The 13,367-nt window shown below is 44.9% G+C and overlaps 1 protein-coding gene across 2 annotated transcripts in view; it reads left to right on the top strand.

The window, feature by feature from the left end:
* The window catches only part of LOC147747789 (flavin-containing monooxygenase 1-like), a 472,774-nt gene that overhangs the window by 119,686 nt on the left and 339,721 nt on the right, over window positions 1–13,367 (top strand). For both annotated transcript variants that reach the window (XM_086955833.1, XM_086955843.1), the window contains one exon: window positions 6,226–6,414. In XM_086955833.1, the coding sequence (XP_086811959.1) occupies window positions 6,226–6,414 (189 nt within the window). The remainder of the gene's footprint in view (window positions 1–6,225; window positions 6,415–13,367) is intronic.

The raw sequence follows: 13,367 nt of genomic DNA, 5'->3' as shown, positions 1-13,367 counted from the left end.
ACTGTACTACATCCTCCGTCCTCTCACGCCCCGGGGCCCGTCAACACGCCCCGGACGCCACAAACTCCCCCATGCAGACACATACGTGGTTCGTGTCGATTCTGCCAAAGACCCTAGAACCAGCTGCAACATCCTGTGTTGCCGACTTCCCACAGCTAGAGGGGCATGGCCGTCGGTTCCAGGTCCGCATCCTTGGCTAACCCACGGAATCTCTCCCACTGCAAACAATATAAAGCATCCGCGCGGAAGGCAATGTCATGGTGCAGGCAACCCAACACAAACACCTGCAACAGCTTCAACACCTGCTCATCTCTGGCGGATTGGCGATTTACCACCTGAAACACTGCCATGTTATCCACATTGAAAGTAACACGCCTGTGGGCCAACACCTCCCCCCAGAGCTCAATCGCCACCACCAGCGGAAAGAATTCCAAGAAAGCAATGTGCTTGCCACCCCGCCCACTCCAGGGGCCACTTCTCCGCACACCAGCGCCCTTGCCAGTACAGCCCAAAACCATTGCTCCACGCCGCGTCCGAAAAGATTTGCACCTCCCAGACCATGTCCTCCCCACTCTGCATCGGAACCCCATTAAAGTGCTCCAGAAAAAACTGCCACATCCTCAGATCTTCCTGAACAGTCTCACATGGTGATGCGGCGGCCTCACGCTACACCCAACACAAGAGGAGCTCTATAAACAGTTCGAGTGGCCCAAAATTGAAAAAGTGGGACCAGTTCTTAATTTAATACAAGAACAGCATTTAACGCAAATAAACACTTTATTCTCGACGGCTTCAGCAACACGTGAGGGCATCCGATTGTATTATTATGCTGTAAAGACAAACAAGAAAGGATAAGAAAAGTATACTATAAGAAATCAAAGAATATTCTGATCAGCTCAGCAAATAAAGCCTTTCAATGATCCATCGATACCTTTAAGATATTGTGATAAAGAAACATTTTTGGTCCTGAAGAAGGTGCTAATTTCAACTGTACACCAAAACGCCGCGTCTCAATGATTGTTTTTAAGATTGGTCTCCTAAAAAAGAGAGATAAGTTGTATAGAAATAAGATTGTACCCTCAGGGAGGCATTTTTTATGCAAGTTTTTATGTAAGGAATAAACTGTTTTCGATTAATCTTGGAACATTTTGTGCTTTTTCTAATTTTTTAGTAGTATAAATCTTTATTCGGTAAATTGATCACCATAAAAGACAACAATATACATTTTAAAATACATTCCATCAAGTTATACTAGCAACAACAAGGGTTGACCATACTTAAAATACGACTGAGCACTGACATAATTGATAAAACCACGGACAAAAAAAAAAAAAAAAAAAAATACTCCAAGCACTCAGAATTAACAGCTTCAAACAACTCCACTCTGGGTAGGTAGAGGCCTTGCAATCATTCCCAGAGATCTTGATCTAATAATCCAGGCACTACCTAAAAACTTTGCCACCCCGCATATCAATGGGGTAGATGATAAATCCGATGTAATCACTCGTAAGGCCGAGCGATGGCACCTCATCCCCAAACCTTTACATACTGGTTTCAACCAGTTTTTCCGCGCCACTTTATACGCGGGGCAGGCAAAAAGAAGATGGGCCACGGACTCTTTAGGGGCCGCACAGCCAGGACAAGATCGCAAGGGGCCGCCCTGGTTGGACCATTTTGAAGTAAATTCGCGTACCGGGAGGGTACCGTACCTTAATTTTAAAAAGAGGGCCCTGTCTAGAGGCTTAGTTACCAAGTCAAGGAAGGGTTCAAGTTTCCTTACACACTTACACTCCAGAAAAGACTCTGTAAGTGAACCCCCTGTTATACCACGTGATGCTTCAGCCTGAACCCAATCCCAATATAATTTCTTGATCACCATTTTGGGCGGGGGCGCTTGAGACTCCCAAATATCTCTCAAACCCAATTGGGAGACCAATAGCCTCAAATTTTTCAACCAGCCAATTTTACACCCAGAGTCGAGTAAGATTAGCTCGTCCAGTACTTCAGCATATTTGGCCAACTCCTTAGTCCTTCTCAGGCGGACCCAAAAAAGCAATGGTCGCAGCCTCACTATATCCTTTAGGGCACGTCTACCAAGGTCTAACCGCAAGGGGATAAGCGGGGTAGAAACAGGGAGTGCCACCACATCTCTCAAAAACTTATTTTCTGCTAAGGTTAGCTCATTTACATTGTCGAACCCCCATAATTCGGAGCCGTACAATGCAGCCGGGAGTATCTGGCCATCGTAGATGGCCATAACCGGGGACACTGGTTTACTAATTGATGCCCGGTGCTCTCGTAAGATCACCCCCGACACTCTTTTGTGGGCCAATAGCATTTTCGCTAAGTGGTCCTTCCAGGTCATTCGGCTATTTATCCGGACCCCTAAATAGTCGAATGCCTCGACCAACTCCAAGGGAGTCCCTTTAAGCAGAAAATTGTTTTTAAAATTTTTGGCGGGTGAAAAGGCCATCAATTTGGTTTTGGTGGTGTTAATAGTTAGACCTCTCTCTGTGCAAAAGGAGGAGAAACGCTGCAGGAGTTTGTGCAGGCCTATCGGGGATTTAGCTATCAGTAAGGTATCATCAGCAAAGAGCAGGGTCTGAATCTTTTCCCCCGCCAGGGTTGGGGCATCCGTCTCTTCTCCTCTCAGATGGTCCACCACTCCATTCACAAACAAGGAGAAGAGAGTCGGAGCCATGACACACCCTTGACGGACTCCACTCCTCACAGGTACCCTATCTGTCAGTTGGCCCTGTGTACCCCATCTGATCCTAGCGTATGTCCCCTCGTGGAGTCTTACAATTAATCTTAAGAGTGAGCCAGGAAAGCCCAAACTTTTCAGGATCTCCCACAGTTTAGCACGGGGGACCAGGTCGAAGGCCGTCTTGAGATCTATGAAGGCCATATATAGGCTCCCCTTCTTGATGGTAACTGCCTTCCAATAGATCCCAAACAGCCGAAAGACCTTGGTCCTGAAGAAGGTGCTAATTTCAACTGTACACCAAAACGCCGCGTCTCAATGATTGTTTTTAAGATTGGTCTCCTAAAAAAGAGAGATAAGTTGTATAGAAATAAGATTGTACCCTCAGGGAGGCATTTTTTATGCAAGTTTTTATGTAAGGAATAAACTGTTTTTGATTAATCTTGGAACATTTTGTGCTTTTTCTAATTATAACATTGAGTGTCCCCTTCAATATAGAGATTTATTCTTTACAAGTGCGTTTTTTCTAGAATTATGTATTTGGGTTTGTTTTTGACATAGTAAAAAAACTCAACAGGGTCTGTCCTATTGTCTTGCCTATTTGACCCCCTCCCTGTATAGTAAATAGGGGCACCTTCCTATATTTTTCCTGTGTTGGGGGATCTGCCACCACCAAGTGCCCCACACCCTGCTCTTTTCGGGGCAGAATAACCTATGTTGGGCCCTCCAGGCCTGGGTGGTGCCAACCTTACTAGAGGCCAGTCAATGTCCGACAGAGCCTCAAATCGGTTTGCAACTGGGACCTGAAACTCACTCTCAAACGTTCCCCGGATGTGGGTGCTGACATCCCCTGCCTTATACATAAAGACCCTGTAAATGAACTTGGCAAGGGTTTAAAGCCATCCACATTGAGTGAGGGTATCAGCCAAGACTGAGGGGGGGCAAGGATAAGCTGGCCTTTAAAAGAAAAGGTGAGGTGCCACAGGAATAGAGCTCCTTCTCAGGTCTTTACACAAGTCCCCAAACAAAAGCCTCTGCAGCAGCTATGATGACTCAGTCGCCCCTGGATTATACAGGCCCTTGACCAACCCAACCAACCTGCCTGACCAAAGATTTTGTGAGCCAGGTGGAATGGAAAGCTTGTGATGCCAAAAGCAAAAAGGCAAGCTTGGATTCAATGGCATCGAGACAGTGAATTAAAGGGGCCAACTTGATTTGCAGTAGCTCATCCATTTTTTGATAGCAGCCCTTCAAAAACTGCATGCTCTCACTACAGTCAGTTTGCATATCAGCATACCTCCTAATAGACTGAATATCTAGCTTAGGGGTCTTGGTTTTAACTACTTTAGCAGGGCTTTACAAGACACACACTCAACTTGCACATGGAATGTCATTGTAAGGTTCTGGGTGTCTCATACAAGTCTCATACAAACGGAACATTATACAAGTGGGTCTATAGGTGCCAAGCATGTTAACTATAGCATCCACTTTGTCCACCCTTTCAGGCCTCAGAATCAGCCTATGGACCTCATAGTCAAAGCCCAGATCTAGGCCTCAGCACACACACTGGATTAGCAGGTGAGCGGTCCATAAAAATCTGAGTCCTAGATATTCATCAATTTGTACTTGAATATCTTAGAAAGTACTGATTTGTGCAAATGAGAGTACTCTAAATGTATGCTTTTAAGGCAGTTACCGGGGATAGCCATAATATTTCATGTTCTTGTGGAGACACTGACTATCTTCATCCCAATTTCTTAACCTCACTCAGAGTTTCCCACTTGGTGTAGTAGAATAAAGTTACAAGATGCAGCCACGATTCAGAAAAAGATGGATGACCATTGAGCCACCTCCATACAGGTACACAGCAAACCAAAGGAAAAAGAGAAATCCGAAGCTCCCTTTAAGAGATCTACATTTTCCAGCTGGAAGGTAAAATTAAACCAAAGATAAACTACAGTAGTACTTAGACTGAAACTAAAATTCCTAAACAGGCCCAGTCTTAATGAAGACTCTGCCCTTCCCCCTATCAGGTGACAACTCTGAAAATCTGAAAACATTGACATAAAAAGAGGGCGAGAGGTTAAGGCATTAGGGACGCAGACAACCTGGTCTACCATCAGACAAAAACAACGTAATCAATTACTAAGAAGTAAGGGCCTCATTCACAGGTTTTCGATGCAGGGTAGTGCAGTATGTCACTTTGCTGTGCTGGCCTGCATCAAAAGGAAAGGACAGTAATGCGTCATATTTATGATATACGGGTAATTCATATCCTTTCCCCCTGCGCTGGTGCCATTTTGACTGCGTTGTGCTAATGCAGGCACCCTTGCACCTTGGTGCAAGGGTGTCTGCATTGTATGAACAGTTGTTTTTGGGCAGGAAGGGACACCTTCCTACACAAAAACAATCAATGGAGGGGTTTTTCTCCTCCTTTGTGTGCTGCAGAATGGGGAGAAATAGAATTATTTCTCCTTCTTATGCCTTCTTGGGGAGGTGTAGACTTTTGACACATTCCCAGGTTTAAAAATCCTTGTAAATCTGGGAATGCATTAAAATCTATAGGTGTTGCATGGGAATTCCCACCGTAATGCCCATGGAACGCCTCTTTGATGCACAGTAAGGCAATGGAGCGTCCTGCACCACTTTACCTTACTCCATATCTACGAGGCAAGGAAATGCCATGTGAAGTGGCTTTGCGTGGCCTCATAGATATGGGTCTGCACTCTGCACCTCCGGTGAATCAAAATAAGTGACGTATCGGCGGCGCAATGGGCTTGTAAATAAGCCCTTACGTGGATTTACTTTTCCTATAGCTATAATTCTGCCATGAGAGTTTAAAGCTGTAATGTTGGTTTAAAGAGGGATTTTTGCACAACCAAGAGGAAGAGAATATAGAGAGGAACTAGAATTAAGGAAGATTCAATAAGGTTAAGGAAGGATTTGAGGAAAGGCTAAAGAGGGAATAAGGGTTAAGAGGTAGAAGGGAAAATAAAACGAAGGGGAAAGTGAAAGCCACAGAGTAGTTAAAGAAAGAGGACGATTATGGACAAAATGATGAAGAAGATGAGGAAGTTGAGGAAGATGAACATTTCTGGAACTGGAAATTTTCGTTTGGCAAAGTTGAAGGCTTTGTAGGAAAGAGAAAGGAAAAACCGTGGGTGATGCTTTAGCTACACACACAATATAACATTGTATATGGGTGTCAATGTAGAATTAGGCAGAGGTATGCTGTGTTGTGTGAAAGCTGTAACAATAAAGAGAGCTCAGCAGGGGTTGTTAATGATGTCACGGTGTTGCAGTGGTCTTCTAGGGAATGAAGAGCTAGCAATTACGATTTCATACTTTGTTCAAAATAATATATTTCTACACAGTACATAAGAACATGTGGTACTGTGCCTGGTCCAAATATTCACGGTTCAATGTCCAGCAAAATGATTCAAGGGAAAGTGTGTATGTGCTCAGTATGCCAGTATGCTTATGGGCAAAAAACATTCTCTTTCTTCTTCCGGTTGACACAGGAGGAAGTGGAAGAAGGAATGAGCAGCATTTACAAGTCACTTGTGACAAACAGCTCCAAGGAGATGATGTGCTACAGTGACTTCCTGATACCTGAGGACTTCCCTAACTACCTGCACAACTCCAAGTTCCATGAGTATCTCAAGCTGTACGCGGAACACTTTGGCCTCTTGCAGCACATACGGCTCAAGGTGAGAACAGGTGGTCCCTTCTGGGGATGATGGCCTATATCGTGTGCCTTGAACAGGTGGCTGAAAAGGTAGAATGTATTAGTCTTGTATTTATTGGACATAGAATATACTATTTGACAATGTGCATATCTCATTTTATATTGCAAACTAATTGTAGAATATTACTCTTTACAGGACTTCAATAATGTCATGTTCAGTATTCAAATATTCGTTATGTGATATTGCTTTAGTCTTTCTTTGCAGGAGAACTATATACAACTATACTCTGTATTTTATTTTGTATAGGGTTATAAGACATAATAGTGCTTTTAGTGCACAGAATTTAAATAGGATCAGGCAAAGAAAACTAGGCTTATCTCCGGAATAATGTAACTATAGATCACCCACCCATTTCTATTTTTCTATCTCCTACGTCTTTTTTTGTTTGTTCACTAGCTTGTATCACATGCAAAGTATAATGTGTAGCTTTCAAAGTTATAGTTAGCTTGACTTTTCTGTAAGGCCTACACTCATACCAGTCCTGAAGGAAGTATTCTTCTGTTTTACCCATAGAATCTTAAACGAAAGTCCACAAAGAACTCGGTTGTAAAGTCACCTATTATTTGTGATCAGTGTAGTTTTTTTGCCTTTTTCTGGACACTATTTCTGTTGGTTTTAAGACTCTGCGTAAGGTGACACTGACACCCAATGCCAAAGTATGTGTGCTCATCCCTAAAATGGTTCTGTGTAGTTAGTATCACCAAAGTGATGTATTCAATTTTCCAGTTGGAACATTGTAAGTTGGTGCATTGATTGCACAAGTGGCATGAAACTCTGGAGGCTCTGTGTAGGAAAGGGGAGTATTATGTGGTGATGCTGGTTAGGCTCCACCATGTAAAAACTGTCACAGATCACACAGATGGTCGTTGGATTCACAATAATAAATCCTTAGCTCATCTCTGGAAGTGTGGCACAGAGTAGTTCAGTGTTAATAGAGGGACATGTGTTGAGCATTTTAGAGTACCAACATGGACGATAAGTGATTGAAACGACTCAATAGAAATCCGACAACAATTTATAAAAATAAAGTGTATTTTCTCTTAATTTAGACACCAAAATGAATGTGATCAGATACATGGAACCGGAGGAATGGATTTTAGAAGAAAACCTAAATCACAGCAATTAAATACTGCAGAACGTTTGCATTGCGGTCAATGGGAAAAAGTGGTAGTGACAATCGGTCACCTGCAGGTCGAGTTGCATGGAACCCAAGGAGGGTTGAAGTGATATGGGTCCCAGGACTATGCCACTATAGTCAGTTGAATTTTACCTGGCCCATGAAACACGTGAGCAGAGTTGTCCTGTCTTCCCTGGTGCATAACGGTAGCTGCGGGAGAACTGCTTTTTATCAATTACCCAGTGCTGCAGGGAACAAGATGCAAAATCACAACAACTGGGTGATTGCAAACATCTGTCAAACATTGGAGTTCCCTCCAGGTGCAGCACCGAGTGCAGTGGTCGGCTACCGGACTGGTGACCAACAAGCCTTGGAATCGGAAAATCTTGGAAAAAGGTACTTCGATGTCCGGTGTTCCCAGGGAACATGGTAGCTGCCTGTAACTTCATGGAAGGCAGGACTACAATTCACACAATGATCTAGACCATCTGGATTTGGGCAATCCCTCGGAGGGCCTAATGGCCAGCGATTCTTTAGATCCAGAGCGTTGTTTTACCTGCAGTTTGCAAGGGACTATTGCCACTAGTCCAGGGGAGTCTAGGTTTGCTTCAGGCTCTCACAGGGGTCCCTCTGTCTGGGGGAACCAAGAGATTAATCAATCAATCAATCCAATCAACTTTATTCGGTCAAACTGATAGAGACCACAAAAGCAAAACACATACAAATATAATAAAGTGCAATAAAACAGTACAGAATCATGAAAAGTCCTCAGAGTAGAGATAAAATCAAAGTGCGGATAAAGCGCAATTTCTGAATACAAGGCACCATGTGTGTAACATGTTACATCATATCCCATGGAAATAATAGAAATAGATTGAATATAATACATCACTGCAGTAATATAAAAATGTATGGGCTACAAAGATAGCAAGGCTGGAATGAATTTAAAGCCATAGTGCGTAAGAGGCTCAACACCTAAAGCACCAGCATCAGAAATGTATATACAGAGATTGTTGAAAGTCCAGGGCTTCTGTGCAATGTTGTAGAGAGTACGCAACTAATAAAGATTTTAAAAACCAAAGACCTGTAATAGGAATAAAAAGCATGCTGACTTCTGATCGCATAGAAAAGGTCAAAGGTTGCACGACCAGTCTTGCACTTCGGAAAAGTAACTTGTCGATAAAATAGATTAAGACAAAGCCTGAGCGTTATAAAGTGCTGGTAGTGCAGTGCATCGCAACAAATCCCATCTTCCCAGGGTTGCTGCCATGTCCCTGGTGCCCCTCAATCAGGGAATAGCTAGGGACTGCGAGAGAGACAGGCAATCTTCAATTTGCATTTTATATTCAAGGAAAGGGCTTCATTGACAAAGACCCTACACCATGGTAGTATTGGACGTGTCCTTCAGATATCCTCAAGGTGTGTAAGCCCAAACTCTCTGTGGCTGAGGAAGGAGGAGGTGGACAGTGCATGACGTGTGAATTTCTTTTCTGTGGCCTGTAGGGGCAATACCGCCTGTGTTTCCCAGACCACCGCTCCATAAGTTGCCAGAACAACACATTTTGCACAGTCAATGGCCAGCATAAAGACTTTTTTGCCTAATTTTGTGGCAAAAGAAAAGACATCATTAATACTCCTTGCTATTTGTTAGATTGTTTCTTTTTCCTAACTGTGGCTGCCAGAATCCTTTATAATTAAAAGTTGCCCCTAGAAAATTAAAATTAGCCATGTGTTTAACAGGGGTAGCCTGAAGCTTAAACACTGGTCTCAGGCCCATCCTGTAATCACATGACATTACAAAAGGATTAGGTGGCTCTGATCTACATATCAAGCCCCTCCAAGAAGGATACAATGGTATCCAAAAAACCAGCATCAGCACTACGGGTGTGCAGCCCATGGTGACAGCATCATCAGCGTACAATTGAGCTGGTATAGGGCACTTTCCAATCTGGTGCATGTCTCCACACCTTAATACTAACACCCTCTCCGAGCGATTGATATAGAGGGAGATAGAAATGGCGCAAGACACAACCTTGCCTAATACCCATGGTGACAGCATCATCAGCGTACAATTGAGCTGGTATAGGGTACTTTCCAATCTGGGGCATGTCTCCACACCTTAATGCTAACACCCTCTCCGAGCGATTGATATAGAGGGAGATAGAAATGGCGCGAGACACAACCTTGCCTAATGCCCCTACGTACCCCAAATGTCTTGTCTCGTTCACCCCCAGCCCGAACCCTATGAGAGTAGCAATCAATTTCACTAATGGTATTGATAACACGTCTATGAATGCCCAGACCTTCCATAGTACCCCATAGTTCAAACTGGGACACATTTTAAAGGCACTGGACAGATCCATAAATCCAAATGCAATGCAATGCGCATTGCGATTGTATATTTCCCTTAAAAGACGCAAAGGTTAAGGCATTGATCTTTAGTTCCCATTCCCCTCCTTAATGCATACTGGATTTCCAAGAGAGTAATACTCTGCTCTACCCAGACCTCCAGGTGAGAGAGTAAGACATGCCCAGCACATTCACAGTCCAAGAGGGAGGTTGGGGCGATAAGAACTGGGGTCCTCTCTGTGAGAAGTTGGCCTGGTATAGGGACCTCTCTGTAAGCAAACAAAAGGCAGGGTAGAAGGATGTCCCATCTCCGCCTGAGCTTTTCTGGTAATCCTTTGATCATACCCTTTAGGGTTAAACCTTTCAACAAGCCCATTACATTGTGGATGATAAGAAGTGGTGAACTTGTAGTTGACACCACATTCCTTCCACATTCCTTCCACATAGCTGTCAAATATCCTGACATGATGTTGGCACCTCTGTCAGATATTACCTCCTTAGGAAACCCCACTCTGCAGAAAACTCCAAGTAAGGCCCTGGCCACAACAGGAGCTGTTGTGGTCCTAAGTGGAATTGCCTCTGGGTAACTGGTGGCATGGTCCACCACCACCAGTATGAATCTGTGCCCAGATGCTGTAGGGGGATCCATTGGACCAACAATATCAATCCCCACTCTTTCAAAGGGAACCCCCACCACAGGTAGTGGTATCAGGGGGGCCTTTGTGGTGCTACCTGCTTTACCACTGGCTTGGCAGGTTACACAGGAGCGACAAAACTCCTTGGTGTCTTCAGACATGTGGGGCCAGTGAAAGTGAGGGACAAGCCTGTCCCAAGTCTTATTCTGGCCTAGGTGTCCTGCTAAAGGAATATCATGGGCCAAGGTGAGTAGGAAGCCCCTAAATTGCAGAGGTAAAACCAACCCGCTGGTAGCACCAGGCTTGGGGTCTCTAGCCTCTGAATAAAGGAGTCCATCATCCCAATATACTTTATGGGCACCTTGAGCATTCCCAGCAGCCTCCGCAGCAGCCTGCTGTCTGAGGGATTCAAGAGAAGGACAGGTTAACTGAGCCTGCCCCAAGTCTGCCCTAGAAGGTCCCCCTGTCCCCAGAAACTCAACCTGATCAGGTTCAAGTTCTTCAGAGACAGTTCCTTCAGGGGTCTCAAGACCAGCTTCCTGTGAAGGCTGATCCTCACTTGTAGGCAGTTGGGAAGGCACAGCCTTTACCCTCCTGTTCTTCTTCTTGGAAGGTGCTTGGTCCATTGTTCCAGGATCTAAGACCTGAGGTTCAGAGAGGCACTCTTTGGCCTGTGACCTAGTCACAGCAAGGACATGTGATGATATCCCTAACATCTCTGCATGAGTCCTGTACTCAACTTCTGACCATAGAGAGTTCTCCAGGTCATTGCCCAACAAACATTCAACTGGGAGATCAGCACTAACCACACCTCTTTTTAGGCCAGTTACCCCTCCCCAGGAAAAGTTAACAAGTGCCACACTATGTGTAGTAGTGACATTGCTGGCATTGGTCAACAGGTAATTATCACCTGGCATGTACTGTCCAGGGTCCACAAAGTTAGGTGTCACCATGGTGACACTGGCACATGTGTCCCTATAAACTTGAGCCACTTCGTTATTAATCAAAGGTGTCTGTCTGTATTTGCCCAGGTTACTGGGACTTATGGCAGGGGTCAAATCCATGTCCCCTTTACAAATCCGAACAGCCTGTGTGTGGGTTCTGACTAGGTCAGAATCTCCTTCAGTTCCCAAAGTGATACCCACTACCCCCTTGGTTTGTGGACCAGCACTGCTAGCTGTACTAGTGGGTGCAGTTGCCTTAGGGGCTGCAGTGCGGGGGGTCCACCCTTTTTACACTCACTTGTCCAGAGAGAGGTGTTTTTACAAGTTTTACACCAGGGTTTCTTCTGACCTTCTTTCTTCTTTTTCTTGGAAGTTTGGGACCCACCCTCTGTATCAGTTTGGGGCCCTGTTGAAGACTTCTGGTCTTTAGCTTTCTGCTCCCCACCCTTCAGGTCTGTTTTCTTCTGGTCACCACCCTGGTTCTGGTTCTGGTTCTTTTGCTTAACTCTGGTTCTAACCCATTTATCTGCCCTCTTTCCCAATTCTTGGGGAGAGGTCAAATCTGAGTCAACCAAATGTTGATGCAAATGCTGGTTCTGACAATTATTTAAAATTTGTTCTCTCATCAGCAAATTATACAATCCTTCATAGTCTGTAACCTTGCTTCCCAGCAACCATCCCTCCAGAGCCTTAGTGGCACACTCAACAAATTCAGACCAGTCCTGAGTCTGTGTCTTCTGGGTATCTCTGAACATTAACCTGTACTGTTCAGTGGTTAAGCCTAACCCATCAATCAGAGCACTCTTCAGGACCAGGTAGTTTCTAGAATCCCCATCACTAACTGTGAGGAGTCTGTCTCGGCCTCTACCTTCAAAGGAGAGCCACAAGATTGCTGCCCACTGCTCCTGCGGGATCTGCTGTACTCTGCAGGCTCTCTCCATTGCAGTTATCCATTTGTGGATATCATCCCCAGCTTTGTAGGGGGGCACACTCTTACTCAGGTTTCTGTTATCAAAAGACCTGTCTTTATCCTTGTGGATATTGCTGCCACCAGTGGGTTCTATTACCCCACTCTCTCTAGGCTGTCTTGCTCTAGCAAGTTTCTCTTGGGCCAGGGCAACCTCTAACTCTTGTCTCTGGATCCTCAATTCAGCCTCTCTCATTTTGGCCTCATGTTCCCTTCTCTGAGGGCTAGTCATCTCCCTTCTGGAGTGACCATGAGAACCTCTAGAAGCATGGGAGTTGTTAGAGTCACCTGAGTGAGTCCTTCTCCTCCTAGGCTTCTGGTTAAGTCCACCTGGGGGTCTGAATGGGTTGTTTCCAGATTCAGTCCCAAATAGGCTTAAGTTAGCCTGGTTCAGTCTACTGACCAGCACCTGACTATCTCTGTCATCATCAGACTCACTGCTCCCCCCTTCTGTCTCTTCTTCCTCTTCCTCCTCCTCATCTACCTGAGGAGCTCCAGTGATGGGGGCTTCCTCATCTATCAGGACTATATGGACAGGGGCTTCTGCAGTGTCATCCTCTGAAGGAGAGCCTCCTTTAGCATTCCCTGTGGGGTCTGCCTTAGAGGTCTTTAGAGTCTCAGACTGATCTAAGATCTCTCTAAGGTGGTCTGTAGTAGGGGAAGGCCCTGTCTTCAGACGGTATACACCCGTTACAACGCAACTTTTACTCCGCACTACCATTACAACGCAGGCATTACAACGCATGACATTACAACGCATTGCGCTGGGGGGCGCTCTAGGATAAGAGGTAAGTTTAATTTACTATCCAACACCTTCCCTAGGGTCCACGGGGACTGGAGTTAGAATAGTAAATTATACTTACCACTATCCAGCACCTCAAAGCGCTATGCGTTGTAATGGT

Source organism: Lissotriton vulgaris, chromosome 1_1 (genome assembly GCF_964263255.1).
Source record: "Lissotriton vulgaris chromosome 1_1, aLisVul1.2, whole genome shotgun sequence".
Classification (NCBI taxonomy): Eukaryota; Metazoa; Chordata; class Amphibia; order Caudata; family Salamandridae; genus Lissotriton; species Lissotriton vulgaris.
The sequence above is the reverse complement of the archived record's forward strand: the minus strand, read 5'-3'. Positions and strand labels throughout refer to the sequence as shown.